A 23,447-nucleotide genomic window follows, 5' to 3' on the forward strand; every position below is an offset into this window, starting at 1 on the left:
GCTTCAACTGTTTGCTGAAGGAGTATTCGTTGTCTTTTTACATTCCGTAAAACCTCTAATTGAACGCCACCTCTATTTAACCGCCACTATAGAAGAAGGGTTGAAAATAGAGCGGAGGTTAGGAGATTTATATCATATTATTTGATAGCATCCTTACAGTTATTTTAACTCTGCTTACAATGAGTCGACGCTCATAATTCCTCTTCTATAGCACATAAAAAGCGAGTTTGTGCTGCAAACTGTAGCGAACATATCCATGATTGCAATGAGCTTTTATGCAACATTGTTAAATATAGTTATAAAATAAAAATATGCCTTCAAATTTAGAATGCATTAAAAATTAAAAGTTCCCACGGATTGCATAGCAGGGTACAGGTTATAATATGATCGCAGGTTAATTGCAAGGTAGATATTATCTGATAGAAATATTTCTCAGATTCCCAATGCATATTTATTTAGAGATCTACGAAAAGTTGGTAGTAAGTTAGCAAATTTATTGCATCCAAAAGGGTTAATGTTGCTCGCCTGAAAGAGAGTACAAAATATGGCGGCATTCGCTTCGCCTGTAAAAGGGTTAAATTAATCTTCCCAGATTTCTCATGAGTTATATGAAAAAAACAACGCCAGCCTCTATTTAAACGCCATCTCTATTTGCTCGCCACTATAGAGAAAGGTTCAAAAATAGAGCGCCATGGCGTTCAATTAGAGGTTTTATGGTAATTGGTGTTTTCAGTCTTGATTATGACATGAGTCTTTGATTGTAGTATTTTGCTCATCTATCAGATTTATCTAGTTTGCAGTTCTCAACTGTTATTACAAGCTTATGCTTTGACTTATAGCTACCCTAGGACACTTATATTTCGCTAGTATTTAGTTTCGTGAGTAGCACACAGAATAAAATCTCGCAGCAACTTAATTTCACAGCTCTGATGAGTGCGAAAATATAGTGATGTGAAAATAAATGCAGTGGAACAAACATAATTAGATTCCTCAGGTTCAGTTCACCGATAAAAAAAATTTCAATTGGCGACTAGTTTGTAATTGTGCACCGCAGGTAGAATGGTATGGGCAAGGTCGATAATGCAATTTGATCGCTTGCTGCCATTTGTTTTTTGGACTATCAACAGGCCCGTATTCCCTGGAGCGGCTGGCCGGCCCCAACTTTTTGGGAATTTTTTACGGCTAAGTACAGTCCTACTCGGATAACTCGCCCTCGGATAAAATGTAACATTTCATCTCAAACACAAGATTAACTCAAATGGATTTGTTTGGTCAGTTCTAACGCAATGATAAATTGCTTCAGATAGCTCGACCTCAACATCATTTATTCAAAAAGTTGTTTGCCCAACGGCCATGGCCACGGTTTTTATCGCTGTAGAATATCACTTCATTCCAAGCCATAGAGACAAACATCAACTTTTAGTAGTTCTTAGGCATCATTATTATCATTATTATTGCAAAAGATCAAGTTTTACCAAACACCCACTTGGCCATGTCCCATCGAAAGCGTAAAACCTCCAAATGAACTTAAAATAAAATCCGCAAAATTGATCTTTGTTAAAATGCTCAAAAGAAAAAGATGTCTTTTTTCTGAGCGTTTTAACTGCGGTCAAGTTTTGCCTATTTTAATTTAGAAACGTCTCGTCAGTCACATCACCTAAAACAAAACAAACCTCAAAACATAGAAAAATGTTGATGCTTTCCGATAAAACTTTTTAAAACTTCACACGAGAGGCCCGGCTGAGGCCCTACATGAAAGAAACCTGTTGGGGGCTTACACCGCCCCTCCACACCCTAGATGTTCATAACTAGTCGCCCAACATTAGTCGCCCCAACTTGCAACCGGTGAATACAGGCCTGACTATCAATGAACAAAGCTATTTAATTTCGCGTTTTCGCTCGTTCGTTTTGATAGTTAGGTTCGCGCATGAAATTTTCGCGAGAGGATGACTCCGCGAAAGTTAGATGAGGCAAATACTTAAGTGTCCTAGGGTTTTATCATTTGTCACAGCTTGATCACAGGTCTACGATATAAGCCCAAGTAGGCAACCTTGACAGACCCATCTGAGAAACTCTTCTCCTCGATTTGATATCATTGTATGCTTATATCTATACCAGGTATGCTTAGTTTCTGGCATGAGCTATAATACCATTCGTGACCGCGATCACATTCAATCATAAGGTGACATTTTTATTCTTCTGGGTTTTTTGTAAGAATGCACACTTGCCTTTGTTTTTTTGGTGGTAATTGCATTTGTCAGTGTGTAGATATAAATTCATTTAGTTTGCTGTCGAAGGAAACCTATAAGTGATTAAATGGATTAGGGTTATTAGTAAAGGCTCTAAATAATGAAATGCTGACAATTTAACACCCAATCAAGTCACTTCTTTCAACTAGCGTATCTGTGGATCCTCATGAAGGAATCTTATATGAAGCTGATTCTAGACATGAATTACAATGGAACTTGTAGTCTATTCAATGAGAACCACTCGTTTCAATTAATCAAATATACATACGTGTAAATTATTATCATTCGTCAATTATGATGTCTGATGAACGGAGAGAGCAATGGCTATCAGTCAACTTGTATTTAATGGAAATATGAATAAACAATATGTCTAAAATATGTTAGACCCACCAATGTAAGTAAAGCTATTGTTAATAGTAAAAATATAGTAAATATAAAATTGATCTATAAAAAACTAAACAATATGCCGCTTTCTGGTACATTCCGAGTTATCCAGCCAGGCTATTGACCTGTAACAAGCAATATATACAAATATAGTATTCTTCTATGGGAAATTTTCCAATTGTAAAAGAATCACGACAGTTCTTCGCAATAATTATTAAATCTCTCTTCATATCGGGCACATATCTCTACAAAGCATTATTGATAATCGTCATATGATAGTCTAACATCTTCATGAAGATTTAATGATTGTACATGTAGGTTGCGATAACCAATTAGCGATAATTAAAAATATTACTGGATGCATCCATGGGTCGGCCTCCCTAATCGAATAATTATAATATCAACCAGCTCATTAACAGCAACCAGTATTTGTCAACATCGAATGTATGAAATACACATTACTTCAAAGATTGTTCATCATATACCTCCGGTTAAAGATAAACTTACACAAAATGTTAGTAAAATTTTATAAGAAATTCTCAGTATTTTGCTATCGTTTACAATTGTTTTTTATGTTTGAGATGATTTGACAGCCAGGATGTTTCGAGATTGAAAATAACCAAACTTCATCGCGATTAAAACGCTCAGATCAAGCAAAAGTGCGATTATGGTGTATATACAGTGAACGCTCGGGTTACGGTGTGCCTTACGATGTGGAACACAAGATTTTTTCAACCCCTCGTTACAGCATTTTTCCCGCCATATGACATCAAAATTTCTCTCCGAAATTCAAATTTCAACTGCATTGCTTGATCCTTTTTAGTTTGAAAATTAGTTTGAAATTTTTTTAATAAAGTCGACTAAAACTTATTGTAAAAAGGAAACAAAAAGTGCCAAACCATTCGGAAAGAAGGAATAAAAAATTAAGACGATGACAAAATTAAAGTTAAGTAAAATATAAAAACTTAGCTTTAAGTGCTAAATTCATTTAAGGTAAATTATGCAGTTACGTGGCGTCACAAAAGCCTGGTGTACCGAATGCGTTGCTGTCCAAGTCTCTCTCACACAGCGGTTAGCCACTACGTCTGTCTCAATGGTGAGAACTCCACACTGTGAACCCTCGTCATACGATTTTAATTCGTTCCGGTGTTGGCATCGAAAGGCGAAAATTTTGTATAGAGGAGTATAGAAACCTACAGTAAATATCTAATGCAAACAACCCCTGGTACAAATCATCAAAATTTTATATATACAATGTACATATTAAAAATTAATAACAAAATAATATGTTGCCCTTAATAACTATAGTTACCTACAGTAACTTTAGTGTATTTAGTGGTTATGATCCGCAATAAAATGTAACATTACAATGTGCTATGTGTAGTACATACTGTGGGGAGTTTTTACCTTCGATACAGAAGTATAATATGAACATTGAACTTAACTTGAATGAATTTAGCTTACTAAACACATACTTCAGGCTAAGTTTCAGTGTGTATTTTACTAAACATTATCATTAGCTAAAATTTTATCACCCTTTATCACCCATTTTATCACGCATGTGTTTCAAACATCTGTTGGGAGAACATCCACTGTTCGAAGCAAACACGTTGATGGTACAAAGCAATGTGATATCACTTGTAAATTAAACACAAGTCATGATGTAGTTTACTGTAAAATAACCTTTAGTGACTCTAATAGTGAATTTGTACACAGGTTCAGGTATACATGAATCCCATAAATAAAATGACAATGAATAAATTGGAAGTAAAATTGTTTGACTCATAATTTACTCAAAATCTGCGACATAGCTTAAAAAGATTTATGTTCTTTTGTATTTTATCAATGAGAATATCAACATGGTTATTTCATGTAAGATTACTTGATAAAGATTCGACTACACAAGTCAAAGTGATACTAAAGAAGCTAGAATCTTCTTAAAACAACCCTAGAACCTTATATGAATTCCATCAAGTTTGAGACATGAAACCAGTCAAATAGAATAGGATTCTTGGGTTAGACACTATTTTACTAACTTCTAATAAACAAAAACTTCTAGGAAAAACAAAGCTTTGATTCCGATTCCTTATGTCAATTGTTTTCTCTCCGCTAAAGGTATTCTGATAGAGTCAAGAAGCAGGTCATGTCCTATCTTTGTATAGAGTGAATATCCAAATCATTTATCAGAGATGTTTATAAGGCTTTGAAAAATGACTCCATTCATTTTAATTCTCACTAAAAAATAAACAATTCAATTCCCAACTCTTTTGCATGATATGTTATATAAGAATCGATTCAATTCACAATTTATTGCACAAACATAATTCAATTCTCAATTCTTTAACTATCCTATTACTATATACTATTAATAGTATATAGTAATATATACTATACTAGTAATAGTATATATTACTATATACTATTACTTCAATGATTCATTATAATTCTTCCGAATAAACAAAATCAATTTTTACAAAAATTGACCGATGACAATATATCAAAATAACAATAACACACAATCGCCAATTTAGCTACACGCATTAGCTCAGTCTATTGACTGTTTGTATAGCAAACATCAACTATTTCATTAGTGATTGTAAGGTGTGACTGCGCAGAGGTGACACGACTTGATGGACTAAAACGGGGCGAGGAATCATTCATGAGTATGAGCTGTTCAAGCAGGAGCGACTAGGAGAAACACAGCTTAATAAGGTAATATTATAAAGTATATTATATAATATATATTGCAAAAGCTGCTAGAATCGTGCTTGCTAATAATTTGTTTAGCCAATTAAGAGCGTTTCGTCGACGATTTCGGTGTGCATGCACAGCTCTGACAATTCTGTGAATTTCGGTCGAATAATTCTGTGTTTATCGTCCACTTCGTGATTGCGGTCAGAATCAATGAAAAAATCGGCACATGTGGCTGTAACTTAAAGGGAAGGATTGGTGCATTTTGACTCGAGTCATTTTGCTTATTGAAAATAGAGAATTGAATCAATCCCTCTATGGTGACAGTAATGATTCGATTCAATTTTTACTAGTAGGATGCTCCGAGTCAATACAATACTACAGTAAGTAAAAGATAACCGAGAATCGATTCTGTTCAATTCATTTGTGAAATGAGCCTCAAGGCTTGTTCGAGCAAGCATTTTAACTCGAGTACCCATCTCTGTAATTTATCGAGTCAAGTTCATTGCATTTTATTAACTATTAACAGTACAAGAGAATTCGTCTTTCCCTGCCATTTAAATATTGTTATGGTATTCTAGTTTGTTTTATTCGTTTCACAGAGATAAATAATTCAGGTGAATGCCTATAGTAAGAAAACAACTGCATTATCAAAAAACTGTTGAAATCTAAATTCTAGCCCAAAATTAAATTAATCATACATAAAGAGGTTGATATTGTAATTTCACCTTTAAGACACATGAACAGAAATGACAGTCTATTTTTTTCATTTTTAATCACAAAGTTCTGATGTTTCGTCAAATGTCAAGTGTTAGGAATTGCATTGTACGCCATGACAAATATTTGCTCAAATCTAAAGTTATATGTTGAAAAATATTTACATGTAAAGATGATCGCAAGTAGATGTTTGACTGCAGAAACAAATGCATGTGCTACACAATGAGCATCAATACCGCTAATATATGAAGCATTTTGCTATGAGTAGAAACTTGTGTTCTGATAAAAAGGGAGCACAGAAGTGCTATGTAGACACAAGTGTTGCGCATTGAAATGAACAGTAAGTGTTCTAATCTACCTGGCCATACCAGCTACAATAGCGATGCAGCTGTGTTTAAATCGTAAATATGCAAATGTACCTGTGACAACCGAAGAGTCCATGAAAACATAGACCTTGCCCGATGAGTTGGCACCAGCCAAAACCGGAAGGGTTGGGTGAAAGACGTTTAGTGAAGTGATGGACTGGAGGACTTCATTGTTGTCACAAAATGAGTGCAGCAAATTGCCGTTGCAATCAAACATCTCAATCTACAAACAGATCAGCATAGTGGAGTATCTCTGTCTACAAGTAGGTCAGTATAGTGGAGTAGCTCTATCTACAAATAGGTCAGCATAGTGGAGTATCTCTGCCTACAAGTAGGTCAGCATAGTGGAGTAGCTCTATCTACAAGTAATGTAGGTCAGCATAGTGGAGTAGCTCTGTCTACAAGTACATGTAGGTCAGCATAGTGGAGTAGCTCTGTCTACAAGTACATGTAGGTCAGCATAGTGGAGTAGCTTTGTCTACAAGTACATGTAGGTCAGCATAGTGGAGTAGCTCTATCTACAAGTAATGTAGGTCAGCATAGTGGAGTAGCTCTATCTACAAGCGAGTCAGTTTAGTGGAGTATTTGTATCTATAAGTATCATATTTTTCGGGTTGTAAGGCACATCAAAAATCATAAAATTTTTTGCAAAAATTGGGAATGCGCTCACAATTCAGTGCACCTCATATACATACCAGCTTAAATTGTAATTGCTAGGTAACCTCCAACTAATCTTATGCAGGACGCTGGAAAAGTTATGCCACTATTTGCTAATGGATCATGGATGCCTGCTAAGGCATCTGTCTCAAGTGTTGTGCAAGCTTTTAGGAAGGACCGAATCATCACTGAACAGGCCAGTGACAGCGGCGAGACAGGCTTTGATAATGATATGATGGACTTGGGCCTGCTTGACAACGAAATCTCTCAATCGTTTAACTTAGACAATGAAGATGAAAAGTTTGAAGTAATGAACTGAAAATAAATTGGCTTGGGGAAAGTTGGGTGATATGGGACGCTTAAGCTTCCAGCAAACCCGGCAAGTAACTCGACTAAAATTTCACCTTTTTGTTGAACAGCTCGACTTTCTTGCCATGTTATTAAATTTTTAGCAGCTTATAGCTATTAGTTTGGCCACAATATCTTTTTTTGTGTGTCCCATATCACCCGTGATTTCGATGGGCTTATGGGTGATATGGGACAATAATTTAAACTGATGAAAGCTGTTGTATTTTACCCCACCACTACCATTATTGCTACTGACAAACGTTTAAAATATATGTGAAAGAAAGAGCAGTATTAAAATAACATCCTTTGTAAAATAATTGTAAATATTTATTGGAGTAACAGTTACAACATGTCTTTAAAGAAACAAACTGCCTATGTAAGTATTTGACCCTACCACCACATTATTTTTGTTATCTATTTAAAATGAACACAGTGAGTAAAATAGCAGTGGCAGTAAAACACATTGCTTGCCAAACTACCCTTAAGTCTATGAACTAGTCCGATTCGCAGTTGTGGCATGTATACAAGTGGTAACCAGAAGTGCAGGCTTCATGAGCCCAATGTTCACAGTCACTGCACTGAACCCATGGTTCCCTAGATGTGCTGTTACCGAAGTGTTCAAAGCACACAATACAAATGTTAAACTCGTCGTCTGAGTCGTCGGAGTAAGATTAAGGTGGCCTTTTTCTTTTTTGTTTGCGTTTTACTGACTTCTTGGTTACGGCGGGATTATCATTACCTTTTGATGTTAAAGTGGGCTCGCTAGAAGTTTTTTTAGCTGCTTTCTTTGCAGCCTTTTCTAACAAAGTGACTTTCACTGGTGTTGTGTTTAAGACCGTACTACTTTGAGAGCGTGATTTGTCTTTGGCCTTACTAAAGTTCATAATTGGTTTGGGAGAAATCGCGCTAATCAATGATCTGACACATTTGCTTTTAGAAATAACCAAAGATAATGTATGATCATGATCAGAAGCTGTGCTCAAAGTAGAAATTTCATAGCCATTGTTAGAGCTATCAGCTGCAAGAGGTTGGTCATTTGAAGTTTCTCTGTTCTTGTTGGTCTGACCTGTTGGCTGACATGTTTCCATGCCCTCTGTTATATTGTCATGATGTGGTCTCGGTACTTCGAAATTAGCAGCTTCCAAATCATCTTTAAAAATACTAAAGTCTTCATCACTAAACACGCTTCTGTTAAATGGCGATATGCCTGTAGCGAGGAACCCAGAAATTGCTAGGTCCATTCGACATGTAGACGAATATGCCTTGTTGAAAATCCCAGCTACATCGACAGGCGTAACAACCTTTCCAGGATTTTTCAACAGCCACAAACGTACATTCTCTGCATAGTTAGTTTTTAGTGGTTTAAAAAACTCACATCTAGTGGTTGGATTCTGTGCGACGTATGTGGGGGAATCGTTACAAAGTTTATACCATGGTCACGTAAAAACTGCCAAATCTCTAGCGAAAGATGGCTGCTATGATTGTCGGCGATAAGAAGTACAGGATTTTCTAAAGAGCAATTGGTGAACTTTTGAAAGTGTTGCAACCATTTGAGAAACAGTTTTTTATTTACCCAGCCACTCTCTGAGCATTCTCCGACAGATCCTACTGGTGCTCCATTCATAAGATGGGGAGCCATTCTTATTCTCTTAAATATAAACATTGGTGGTACAAATGTGCCGGTTGCGCTCATGCAACATATTACAGTTGTATTTGTCCCTCTTTCCCCACTTGTTACTGCTCCTACTCTTTTCTTTCCACGCGCTGCTAAGATCTTCACAGGTTTGGTTACAGTGGATACTCCAGTCTCGTCAACATTGTATATGCGCGCAGCATCAATTGCAAGAAAAGGCTCCAAATTGTCATAGAATTTTAAAATAGCAGCTTTGTTAAATGCCTTTGCTCTGTTCATTGATGTGCCTTCAGGAAGTCGAACAGCAAGCTCTGGATGGCGTCTAATAAATGCTGTAAACCATTCTTGCCCAGCCATTTGTGACTCCTTGTTGAACTTATGTGGGATGCCTTTCTTTTCTGCAAGCTGTAATAAGTCAGGAAAAGGTAAAATCATTTGATGAAGGTTCTTATAATCTTCAATATTGTTAGGCATTGCAGAACAAGATTGATTTAAAAAGTTGACAGGATCCTAAAATTATGGTTTTAGCTATTTACTTGATATGCCAGCTTTCTTAGGTCTCTTGCTGTGATTCCGAACTATGTCCTTTCCATATCTAGTACATGACTAACAAGATCTTCTTCCATGTCACCTAGCACGGGTTTTCCACCTAGAGCAATCTTTCCAATACTGAGGTTGGACTGCCTTCGAAGTAGAGTTGTCCGTGGTATGCCATACTGTGATGAAGCTTTACGAAGAGACATTCCATTTTTTACACTGTCTAATGCTTTCAGCAAAGCATCCTCTGACCATGTAGCTCGAATGTTTTTTGCAGTATAGCGAGGCATGTCTAACAAAATCACAAAAGAGGACTTAGCAGAGTAGTATATGGGTGATATGGACCACCTGTCCATATCACCCATATACAGGTGGTCCATATCACCCATACACACATAATTTTGTTTATAGGCTATTGTTAAAAACAAAGCAGACAGAACAAATCCAATTTTTGAAATAATGATGGCAAGATAAGGTAGAACAACTTACCTTTTACACTTTGGAAAATATTGGATGTTTTTTGCCAAAATGGCAAGAAAAAGGCTGCAAATTGTTAGAAGGAATTGTGCAAAAACAGTTAAATTTCTCTCTCTACAAAGCATGCTGTTTTATGTAGGCAGCCATTTTGCAGGAAGTAGGGTAACTAAACCTTGACCTTTTACTACTTTCAGCTGTATCCTATTACTGTTGCCTAGTGAGATATAAACTGTCCCATATCACCCGGTAGGTCCATATCACCCAACTTTCCCCTACCAATTTTTTGTGTGCGTATTACAACTGCACATCGGTTTTGTAATTTTGTGTTAAAAGAGGGATCAGAGCATGTTGCCAAAATCACCAAACTTAAACAAGGAATGAACTGAAAGTTGAGTGCAGTCTATGTTGAATGTTTGTGTTCCAACTGAACAACAGTTTTGTATTTTTTGTTAGCCTACAACTAAACAAGTTGAGAGTTATAATAAATAAATTGTCAATTAGTTGAATAAACTTTGACACATGTTTTGTTCAGCTTATTGCGCTTACTTATGTGTAAATAATGACTAAAATTGATATAATGATGCTGCACCTTATAATCTAGGACATCTTACAGCCCAAAAGGTCTACATTGTAGAGTATTCCCAAATACAAGTAAGCCAGCACAGCTGAATGCTTTTAGGAAAACCGGAAGAACAAATTTATCAGCATCAACAGGGCAGTTACGGTCTGAGCTTAAGGTAATCGCTACCTCCCGAGGTTGCTTTAGAGCGCCGATGAGAAAACAGTCTTCCCTAGCGGGGTGCCAGGAAGCCCGGAAATTGGACAGCCACCTCCCGGTCTTGTTGTTATGGTAAAAGGAGCTGATGGATTCCACTCGGGTTAGTTCAGATGAGTCATAAACACTGAAATAAAAGAATAAACAAATTCCTTCAAACTTGATATACAGCAATTATTCAAACCACTGAAATGTTGTGTAAAGCTTTAACAACAAGTTTCATGTTCAATTCAAATGACCCAATGTCTAAACTCTCAATGGGAACTACAGAAACATGTATTTAGCACTGCTTCCTTTAAGGCGTCATCAATTTTCACTCTTTTACTTAGAGTGAATTAGTTTTGTGAACTTAATTTTTGTTTAGAACTTCGATTTGTGCACTGACTCATTTACTCACTATCCCTTTTTAGTAGGATCAAGCTTTTCCAATTTTTTGCTTATACTCTAACACAATGCACCGCAGATAACCGTTTCATGTCATTAATCATAGATGAATATGTTGCCGACAATATTTAAGACCTTTTCCTGCGGTGCTAGGTGATGGCTTTATCAACTTCTACCAAAACAACATTCCTGTAGTAAAACAACATCACTGTCGTATGCCCACAGAACCAATAAAATATAATAGGTCTTTTCCCCGCAAAAAGGTTAATAATACACATCTAAGTAACCGTAAACAAGCATACCTGACACGATCATCAGCGGTACAGGTGAGTATTCTCTGGCCAGTGAGGGGGGAGAAATACGCAGAAAGAACACCCTTCCGGCTAGGCAAGGTCACTAACGGACGCGTTTTTTTATTATTGATATATCGATCATCCCACAACTGCACCTTGCCTTTGACTGACCCAGTAATAAAATATTGTCTCTGCACAGGGTGGTGACTGATGCACTTCAGTCTCTCTGCATCTAGGTCATAGACGCTGTTAACATATAAAAAGAACTATGTCTGAACAGATCTCTGCCATAGTCCACAAGAATAATGCTCAAAAATCATATTTCATAGACAAGGATTGAGCCCAGACACATCTATGACAGAAACACTGTTAACACATACACGAACAATGCCCAAACACGTCATTAAGGTTAGAAGGCACCCTCGGAGAGACCCCCCCTCTATATATAGTGTTACGAACTTGAAAAGGTCATATTCTGGTGTAGTTTTTTAGACAAATCCAATGGTATACTTGGTTTGTTCACCAGACAAACGGTTCTCATTTTATGGATCAGAATGTAGTTTCGAAGTCATGTTTCTCATGCAAAATATCTGGATGAAAGTCTAAGTGTATCCACTTTAAAAGTGGTTATTATAGTGCCAAACAGTGTATATCATGACAATATGGGAGCAGAATCTTCCCTTACAATTTTTATTCAGGTAAAAAGAGACAAAAAGTCATATATGCGAAATCAGGTTGGAGTTTGGATCGTGGGTTGGACCACTTACACAGAGAAGAAAAATTGTGAGACCATGAAACATCAGTTAGGTTTCAAGGATTAGCCATACAAAATTTCAAGTCGATATCTTTAAAATTGACAAAATGACAGAGTTTTAAAGATTGAAAACACTGACAAAAAGCAAATAATGAGAAAACGTTGCCTAAAGTTTGGGAATAGAAAACGGATGATTTCTTTACAGGTATGGGCAGATGGATTGTCTCATACACTTTTAAAACCCTCCACTTGAATATGTATTATTAAAACCCTCCACTTGAATATGTATTATCATCTGGTGCAGCTGACCTTCTGTTTGCCTTCCTAGCAGCAATTACCACAGGTTCAGCTGCCTTGTTTCTACGTACCACCAGGCAGCGATCAATATCTCTGGCATATTGTCTCTGGAAGTGGCCAACATTCAGTCCAAGTTATGAGTGTTTTAAAGTGGTTTGACATACTTTTTAGTGGCAGCAATGGAAAGAGCACACTTGAATTATATAGGAAACATGTTTTTTTTAAACAATTTTTTTGAAAAAAAATTACTATTTTGAAGATGCCTTCTAACCTTAAAACTGTCCGCAGATATAAGAACAATTCCTAAACACATCATTGTCATAGACGCTCAGCAGATACAGTAACAATGTTGAGATGCTCAGCAGATACAGTAACAATGTTGAGATGCATGTTTTAAACACTGTCAGAAGATACTTTAAGATATAATAAACATGGTTGATACATGTGGTATTTTAAATACTTATAATAAAAACAATAATATTGTTACAATACTAGGATTACAGCTGAAAAACCTCTTAACATTTGACCAAAAGTGAAATTTTCCAAATTATCTTCCTTGTAATACAACATATATTTATTCAATAGTCCTCAAAATCGCTCAAGGGTCTCTTCACTTTTTCACAATATTCACTGGTTTCATGACCTTCCACCATCCGTGGTATATATGTAAACCTCCAAACCATCACGCCTCCATCCCTTCTTATCTGCACCAGCATCAGTATACATCTATTTCCCTACACCGCTTCAACTATTTTATCTGCGCCTGCAACAGTATATCTCTACCTACTCCCTAGACTCCTCCATTCCACTTTATCTGCACCAGCAACAGTATATCTCTACCTACCCCCTAGACTCCTCCATTACACCTTATCTGCACCAGCAACAGTATATCTCTACCTACTCCCTAGACTCCTCCATTCCACCTTATCTGCACCTGCAACAGTATATCTCTACCTAACCCCTAGACTCCTCCATTCCACCTTATCTGCACCAGCAACAGTATATCTCTACCTACTCCCTAGACTCCTCCATTCCACCTTATCTGCACCAGCCTCAGCACATACCTAGCTACTCCCTATCCCCCTTCATTGGGACCTTCGGTGCACCAGCCTCGGTATATGCCTACCTAGCCCCTATACCTTTCCATCTGACCTTATCGGCACCAGCTTCGAGATACACCCACTTCCCCATATCCTCCATCCAAACCTATCAGCACCAGCCTCAGGATATACCTATATATTTTCACCCCTCTATCCCTCCCTATGTACACCAGTCTCAGAATATACCGCGATTCTGCCTTAAAACACAAAGTTCTGTCAATTTTTTGTTCTTCTTTTGTTCAATTGATATGATGACCTTAAATGCCACACAGGCAAAGGGTCAGCACCTGGGAGCATCCGATCTTTCATCGATGTAGGTGACTGAGCCATCAGCTGATGCAACTGAAATAACATGGCCATCCACCTCGCTCATATACATGTGTCGCACTTCATCCTCTGATAGATACGCCTGCAAGATTTCAGATCTCGAGCATCAGAATGATATCAAGTATAAAAAATCTACTTTCTGCAAATGGTAAACTGCGATACAAATACTTAGTGTGGCCCTTTCTATTCTATACCACAGCATTAAGGCTAAACTTGTAGGAGTTTGTATGTTTAAAGACAAACAAACATTGACACTAAGTCCAACATACTTATGTGTTCAGTCTATGGTTCTGATGGCACTAGCACTAGGTCCAACACAATCATATGTTCAGTCTATGGTCCTGATGGCACTAGCGCTAGGTCCAACACAATCATATGTTCAGTCTATGGATCTGATGGCACTAGCACTAGGTCCAACACAATCATATGCTCAGTCTATGGTTCTGATGGTACCAGCACTAGGTCCCATATACTTATGTGTAGAGCCTATGGTTCTGATGGCACTAGCATTGAGTCCAGCGTATTGATTTTTTTGTTCCAATTACATGTACCTTAACAACACTCATGCCCCTTGGCTAACTCTGTTAACACCAAGCACATTTTCTACTGTTAAATGTTAATGGAAATGACAAACCTGTTCCTGTAATAATTTTTTATAGTCGACAAAAATTGAAAGAAATTGCGGACAATGACCCTCATGCATAACCTCTTTGGGCAGTAAGGAAGAAACTAATAGAAAGGTAATTTTGTATAAAGCACACAAAGATTGAAATTGAGGGTAGGCAAGGTGATGTTTGGCATAGATGTGAACAATATGATGGTGAGCCGTTCTCCTGCATAGCTGGTGGTCCTGGAAGATGGAGACTAATTCACCATGTTTTAACTCAAAAGCCGTCTCTATATTTTAACAAGGCTAGAACAGAATTGTATAAACAACACTGTTGAAACAGCTGCTATTTTAAGCAATGGAACAATTTTAATAAAACTAAACTCACCAAAGAAAATGATTGCTTATTGGCATCACACCTGCGGACTGTGCCATCATAGGATGCGGTGTGGAGTATGTGATGGTTGTAAGAAGAGAAGAGGCTACAATTTACTGGCCGGACATGTGGCTTGAACAGACAGACACCCGCATCAGCAGCCTCTTCCTCACATCCAGGTATCTAGACAACCAATTGAAGAAATTGCGGCTTATACAACACAACATATGTGATCTTCACTGTTCCAGCAGAGTTGCTTTGGTCAGAGGTGTACTGGCTCGAGTCAGGAGAAATGAGCACTACTGAATTTATTGCACTAGAGTTATGAATGTTTGTAATGTAAAGTTATATAAAATACATAGACAGAGAAATGTATATTATATTAGAAGTTTAGTACCAAGCTACTATTACTTACAACATTCCAAAATGCCACGTGGCCCCATTTATCACCGACTGCCAGAAGAGGTGCCCTCTGAGAGGTTGGATGAATCGCCAATGAGAAGATACGTTTAGGAGCAACTTTGGCAACTGACCTTTCGCTGATTGACATGCGTTTACAAGTCTGTACAAAATTTTTCAGACCGTTGTCTTTGACAATTTTTGATTTACCTGCAAACGTGTGGAAATAAATTTACAGGTAGAAATGTATATATATACGTAGAAATGTTCATGTGCAGGTAAAAGTATGCATGACAGGTAAAAATCTACTTGAGCACGTAGAAATGAACATGTCAAAGTAGGAATAAATATGTACATGTGTAGGAATAAATTTACAAACATCATTGCAAATGTACATGTAGTGCTAGTAATGCATATGCGAAAGTAGAAATGTATATGCATTAGCACATTGCCATGTCTTGTAGAAATTGGACGAAGATAAAAGTTGGCTGTTCACAATACTTCAGCATATACAGTGTATATACAGTGAAACATGGATAACTCGCCCTCGGATATATCGAACACATGGTTAACTCGAATGGATTTGCTTGGTCCGTTCCCACGCAATGATAAATGGCTTTATATAACTCGACCTCGGCACCGTTAACTCGAACAGTTTTTTGCCGAATTCACAAACGTGGTTTCCGTTCAAATTATTTCGAAGGAGTTTCCACTAGTCGCGGAGCTGAGACTACTCTGCTTCTTAATGAAAGCGCTTTTTATACCCGTAGTGTACATATAATTTCCCCCGTACCATATAATGGAACCGAAAAAGAAATCGTATAAAAATGATTAATAGGGTCGCTAAGACGTTCGCTTAGTTACGGCCAAGCTATAAACGTTAGAAAGTATTAGCGATAAAAATTTACTAAAGATAGACACAGCATGCAAAATACATATTGTAACAGTGATTATATGCGGATACATAAAGATAAAATGTCACAAATAGGCTCATGGCTTGGCTTCCGCTACAATAGACATCCGCTTTACGATGGCATCACGCAAGCAAAGAAAAGCGTGGAAACCTTCTGACAAACTTAAAGTACTCGAGGAAATCCAAGCAGGGCAAAAGCTATTAGCATTATCAAAAAGAGAAAATCTTCCAAAAAGTAGTGTCAACATGGATTAAACAAAAAGAAAGAATAAGATCGTTATGTGACCAAAATTCATCAAGGCTAACAGATCGCTCAACGTCGCACGATGATTTGGATGGTGTATTATTGGCTTGGTTTAGACAAGTGCGTAGTGAAGGCGTACCTATCGATGGGCTAATTTTATTAGAAAAGGCTAACAAGTTTTTAAGGACTATAATAACTGTTTAAAATCTATTTCTACAATAAGTCACACTGTTGATCTTTGTCAAAAAAAATACCTTGTCACAGACTACACTCGATAAGTTTTTTAAATGAAACAACTGATCAGATGTAAAGCATGCTTTTTTGCATTGGTCATAAATGTTTACTTATGTCCAGTTTTAAAAATTATCACAAAGAATAGATATTTTTCTATTGGGCTGAGATTTGTTTGCAGTTTTAGGTGATGTGACTGACAAGACGTTTTAAAATTAAAATTGGCAAAATTGATCTCGAGTAAAACACTCAGAAGAAAAAATGTCTTCTGAGCGTTTTCACCGCGATTAGGTTTTGCCAATTTTAATCTGAAAAAGTTCTCGCAGTCACATCACCTAAAACAACACACAAATCTCAAGTGTATAAAAATATCTATACTTTCTGATAAATACTTTAAAACTCTACATAAGCCCTTTAACTTACAACAAACAACCTATACTTTAGTTTATATATACATGTAGTTTGTATATGTATCTACTGATAAATACATTCACTTGTGACTGTGCTCTGATAACTTGAACGCTCTGATAACTCAAACACTTTCACTCGGTCCCGTGAAGTTTGAGTTATCCATATTTCACTGTATTTATATATATATATGCTGAAGTAATGTAGCTATATATATTTATATAACATATATACGTTTATTTATATTTATATATATATGTATTAATTTATTGGCGATAATTTCATTTCCAACAGAAATGTTTACCAAATTATGCCATACAAGAATCTTAAAAGAGGGCAAGAGTTGGCTAATAAAAACAAATAAATGGTATGAAATATATCATTTGAAATACTTTTTTGTGTTCAAGGGGGTATATTAGTATTATTCTGTGTATTAGGAGGTAAATGGTTGAAGAAGCTAATAATGATATTTTCAAAATAATTGTTAGAGGTTGTATGCAATTTGTTCATATCACGTAAGTTGAAATGAGCTGAAAACTTAACTGTCATGTAAAAGGTGAGGACACAAACCATGAAAGATTTTCAAACCGATAGTTGACATAAAATAAACATTTAGCATAGGCAGAGTAAGAAGATGCAAAGATTTGGAAGGATCATTCATTGGAATAAGATATGCTATAATATGATGTAGATCTGCAATTGATCGGAATATTAGTTTTTGCAACAAAAATGATCATTAGCGACGTATCTTGAATTATAGTAACTGTGTATACCATAAATAATATGGCAAAATATAAACTGGTAATAAAATGCGATGGCAGATTTTGAGTGATTGTATGGCCAAGTAAACCGCATAAATATATTTTTATATAATTATAGAAGTATTATCACATAAAACTTGAATTTTAGTATGATGCAACAACAAGGTACAATATATACTTCTATGCAATTCGAGTCCGAAAATGAAACAGTTAATAAATGCAACATTAGTTAACTCAGACTGATTGTCATCTACATCATGACACATTTTATAATAAGAATACTATATGGAAACATAAGAACATGTAATATAAATATGAAATATATAAGAACATGGATATAGCAACATTTGCCAAAATTTTATTGCTATCAAAAGGAAGCTGACTCCACAATTTCCAATATAGTAGAACCTCTACTTACAAAATATCCAGAGTTTAAATCAATACCATTAGTGACTTTTCTTCGTTAAACAAAGTTGATAAAAAGCTAAAGATGATGAATGCATAACGAAAACTGAACATACAAAGATTCTCCAAAGATATGACTCCATTTACAGGTCGATGAATGTGAAAGCTAACGGGACACCAAGACAAGTGATATTGATACTAGGATTAGTCAGTGGGGAACAGGAAGTCCAATAGTAGCTGTCTGAGAATTGATAAACCATCATATCCCCTACCTGAGGTAACAAACTCTTGAAATTTTGAGACAAGGGCAGCGCTGTCACCCGTTGCACTGTTGGTAAAACAATCAGCCCAAGATATGTTTGCCTCTCTCAACTGCGCCTATGGTATCAACAGAAGAGCTAGTAATGGTTCTCAGAGTGAAAAGTACATACATTAGTCTATATCAATAGTCTATATAAATCAACAATCCTGGTCTATTTTTGCAAATCGATTTTCATCATTTTGCAAAAATAAGGGGCATTGGCAATGCAATTACAGTCGAACCTCTACATACAAAGGTAATTTACTTTTAAATGTCATTCATATGTCAAAACTGTCAGAATAATGCAATAAATAGGCGTAGTATACAATATTTTGTTTCATTTATTCAAAAGGTAAAAAAGAAATGTTGATAAAGACTTCAAATCTATATACAGTCAAACATGGATAACTCACCCACGGATAGCTCGAACACATGGTTAACTCGAACGGTTTCTTTGGTCCGTTCCCACGTAATGATAAATTGCTATAGATAACTCGAACTGTTTTTTGCCCAACGGCTACCGAAACAGTTGTTATCGCTTTAGAAAATCACTTTATTCCAAGCCATAGAGGTAAACCTCAACTTTTCGTAATTCATAAGCATCATTATTACCACCATCGGCAAAATATTTTTGTCAACGACTTTTCTAAAGGTTTGGTGAAATTTGATTTATACCAAACATCCGCTTAGCGATCGCCCTTCGGAAGCAAGGTAAAGTGCGGTAATCTTTGCATAAACTTCAAGAAAAATCGGCAAAATTGGTCGTGGGTAAAACGCTCAAAAGAAAAAGATGTCTTTTCTTTTGAGCATTTCAACAACGATCAAGTTTTGCCAATTTCAATCTAAAAAAACGTCCTGGCAATAACATCACCTCAAACAACAAACCAATCTCAAGTGATAGAAAAATCTCTATACTTTTTGATAAAAACGTTTTAAACTTCACATTAGAAGCATTTAATTTGAAACAAGCCGTTTGTGCTTTTGATTTATATTATAGTTTGTATATGTACATGTATCTGCTAATAAATAAGTAAATACATGGACTTGTGACAGTGCTCTGATAACTTGAACGCTCTGATAATTCGAACACTTTCACTCGGTCCCGTGAAGTTCAAGTTATCCATGTTTGACTGTATATATTTCACAAAGTATGTCTGCATTCCGGCTATAGCTATTATTAGAATAACTGCAGCTGGACAACAGTGCAGACGCAAAGTCATGGTTTACCGCCATTAGAAGCCTAGCTTATCAAGCAGCTTACTGGAATTTTCCATTGGCAATATGCCAGGCTACTAGCTTGAAAAGCACAGTTGTTCGACAAAATTTTAAAACCTTTACATTTGTTTTTATTTTTCGCCTAATTTATTTAAACCACACAAAACACTTGTCTCATGATATGTAGTTTGAAAGTTAGAATGGGAAATGTTGTTATATGTTAAATACAAATTAATTTTCTGTCCAAAGATTTTTTTATTACCCGGGCAATGCCGGGTAGCACAGCTAGTATTTATATACCGTATAACTATGTACAACATTAAAGTAAATGCATTACATATAATACAAGGTTTATGTGAAAAATTAAATTGTATGTAAGAAAGTTCACTAATAAAATAATAAATAATAATAAGCTTTAATGAACAGTTTACATTAAAGACTAGGTAATGGGACCATATGGGTGTAATGGGACCATATGGGTGTAATGGGACCATATGGGTGTAATGGGACCATATGGGTGTAATGGGACCATATGGGTGTAATGGGACCATATGGGTGTAATGGGACCATATGGGTGTAATTGAACCATATGGGTGTAATTGAACCATATGGGTGTAATGGGACCATATGGGTGTAATGGGACCATATGGGTGTAATGGGACCATATGGATGTAATGGGACCATATGGATGTAATGGGACCATATGGGTGTAATTGAACCATATGGGTGTAATTGAACCATATGGGTGTAATGGGACCATATGGGTGTAATGGGACCATATGGGTGTAATGGGACCATATGGGTGTAATGGGACCATATGGGTGTAATGGGACCATATGGATGTAATGGGACCATATGGGTGTAATTGAACCATATGGGTGTAATTGAACCATATGGGTGTAATGGGACCATATGGGTGTAATGGGACCATATGGGTGTAATGGGACCATATGGATGTAATGGGACCATATGGATGTAATGGGACCATATGGGTGTAATTGACAGAACCTACATAATTGGCGAATTAAACTAGAAACTCATATGAACTCATACGCAATGAATGATGATTTGTGGCCGATGTATACTTGTGCATCAGCAGTATAAACATTTTGGTAACTCATTAGGTGGAAGACTCACACAATACACCAGATAACAGCTGATGATAGCTGTTGGACAATCAAGTTTCAATAATCAATTTAAAATGGCTAATCGTCGCCACTGGACAATATTACCAGCAGGTCCGGTAAACAGGTAAAGGATGTTCTAGCGTACTTGTTCAACCCAAAACCCCGTTGTCCCGCCTTCCGTGTAAAAAATGAAACAAAAATTACCTGAGGCAATCAGACTATTTTTCTTATAGTGCATTTTTTTCCTCAGTCTGGTTCTGAGAGCAGCGAAAAATTGAACATACAGTCATACCTTGACATACGCGCTTAATGCAGTCTGGAACTGAGCTCGAATGTCAATTTACTCATGTCTCAAGGTATTATTCTTACATAAAATAACTAAATACAAATTAATCTGTTACCATACTATGAAAAAACCACATAAAACATATTACAATAGAAAAATGTGTTGTTATTTGTTATAATTCAGTAACTACGCTAACAAAGTAACACATAGCCATTTAGTTGCTGAAGTCTGCAAAAAAATGCAACATTACTATGTACACTACTGTAAATTTTTTACCTAGACAGACATAGTGGCTAACGGCAATCTAAGAGAGGCTTGACAGCAATGCGTTTGGTACACTAAACTTTTGTAACGCTACTTAACAGAAACTTTGAATTTAACTTGAACGAATCTGTTGTTTTGTAGGTGTAAAATATGTGGAAAGATGATTACAAGCTCTTAAAAGCTCAAAAATGAACAGAAAATCGCAGCCACACGAGACCGCCGTAGTCTGGATTCTCTTTTCAAAACGGCTCAAATGTGATGAAGTTGTGAGAGATGGTTTCTGTTTACACTTTCTTGCAACCTTATTCGTCGAAATATTTTCACAAATATACTTCACACATTCAATAAAACTATGTCTATTGTTCTTACGCGTCTGTTTTATCGTCATTGTAATGCTGTCACTTTTAGCACTGATCTCTTATAACTTACCGTAGAAAATCATTAAACTTTTTAACCTTAGCTCGAAGGAGTACATATCATTGTCTGATAATCATGACGAGCCTGTTGGTCACCTGTGATAATCGAAAAGTGCTGCAAAAATTATTTGCAAAGTATTGGGTCACATGATCAGAGAACAGCTTGACGATTGAATAATGCCGAAACAAAACTGTAAAGTAGCGAGCATCTATATTTGATATGGGGTATTCGGTAAAACCCGAAGTGTTTGTCATAAACTAGTACTACGATAAGTTTTCTATTGAGCTTTGTATTGGCCTTTTAATTCACGTGAGAACATACGTGACAAGACGATAACCAAATTTCGTGGTTACGTCATCGAAATAAAGAGATTTTAATCTACGGCCGCTTTTCGTTTTTGAGCTTTTAAGAGCTTGTAATCACATTTCCACATATTTGGTACTTAAGAGGCCTGATCCAAAAGTTCCCGGAATGGAGTTGTATACTCGTGCATATTTGCACGATAGAAAACCCATTGCAGCGTTGGCTGGGAAACACCTCTGGAGTGTTGTCACAAAATTTCAAGCAGCTATGACAACGCGTTCTCATGTGAGCCGACGATATGTCAAGGTCTGTCAGGTGCTTCCGTCGATTTAAAAAAAATTTTTTATTGTCATGTCTAATAAACCAGAACACCGCATTTGCATTAAATTTTGTGTGAAATTAGGGAAAATAAGGATATTACGACCTTTAAAATAAAGTTTTGATCATTCCTGAAAGCTTACTTAAAATCGTTGCAAGCATGCATCCTGAGCTCGTTTTGGTCATCAGTTAGCAAGCTTGGCACGAACTTTGCTGCGACTCGTTTAAATTGTTAAAACATCGTTTAAAATGTTTAAATTGTCAGTTAAAACTTTTTGAACAGTTTCAAAACTAACTTTAGTCTCTCCAGATATATCTAGTGGTTAAACGTCGATCTGGCATGACTAGTGACCTCACACTGTCAATTTACGAGCAGGTTCTTGCCGACGCTGGTCTGCCAGACCTCGCGTCATCTTCAGTGATGTCTCTACTTTCACAAAAACGTTTGTACCACTCAAAAATTTGTGTTTTTTTAGACCAGCATCTCCAAAAGCAATACTTAACATTACAACTGTCTGAGTATTTGTTTTCCCTAATTTCGCACAAAATGCAACTAATGCAACTACGCTGTTCCGATTGATTAGACACGTCGATAAATTTGTTAAAAAACGACGGACGCACCGGACAGACCTTGACATATCGTCGGCCCACATGAGAACGCATTGTCATAGAAAGCTGAAATTTTGTGACAACACTCCAGAGATGTTTCCCAGCCAACTCTGCAATGGTTTTCCATCGTGCGAATATGCACGAGTATACAACTCCATTCCGGGAACTTTTGAATCAGACCTCATACAACACAACAGAGTAAGACATGGTGAATCTTTTAATACCAAATAACTGTAATGTGAATTTTGTTGCAAGTCAACCTTTAAATTTTTATT

At 36.5% G+C, this 23,447-nt stretch overlaps 1 protein-coding gene across 1 annotated transcript in view; it reads right to left on the reverse strand.

The window, feature by feature from the left end:
• Positions 1-2,632: 2,632 nt before the first annotated feature.
• The window catches only part of LOC137406473 (WD repeat-containing protein 76-like), a 31,417-nt gene continuing 10,602 nt past the window's right edge, over positions 2,633-23,447 (reverse strand). Inside the window, exons 6-13 of the mRNA XM_068093058.1 lie at positions 18,605-18,710; positions 15,387-15,580; positions 14,984-15,154; positions 13,949-14,070; positions 11,520-11,756; positions 10,807-10,960; positions 6,461-6,629; positions 2,633-2,758 (exon numbers count right to left, since the gene is read on the reverse strand). Coding sequence (XP_067949159.1) covers positions 2,751-2,758; positions 6,461-6,629; positions 10,807-10,960; positions 11,520-11,756; positions 13,949-14,070; positions 14,984-15,154; positions 15,387-15,580; positions 18,605-18,710 — 1,161 coding nt within the window. The 3' untranslated portion in view covers positions 2,633-2,750. The remainder of the gene's footprint in view (positions 2,759-6,460; positions 6,630-10,806; positions 10,961-11,519; positions 11,757-13,948; positions 14,071-14,983; positions 15,155-15,386; positions 15,581-18,604; positions 18,711-23,447) is intronic.

The sequence above is a fragment of the Watersipora subatra genome, chromosome 1 (assembly GCF_963576615.1).
Source record: "Watersipora subatra chromosome 1, tzWatSuba1.1, whole genome shotgun sequence".
In the NCBI taxonomy this organism is placed as follows: domain Eukaryota; kingdom Metazoa; phylum Bryozoa; class Gymnolaemata; order Cheilostomatida; family Watersiporidae; genus Watersipora; species Watersipora subatra.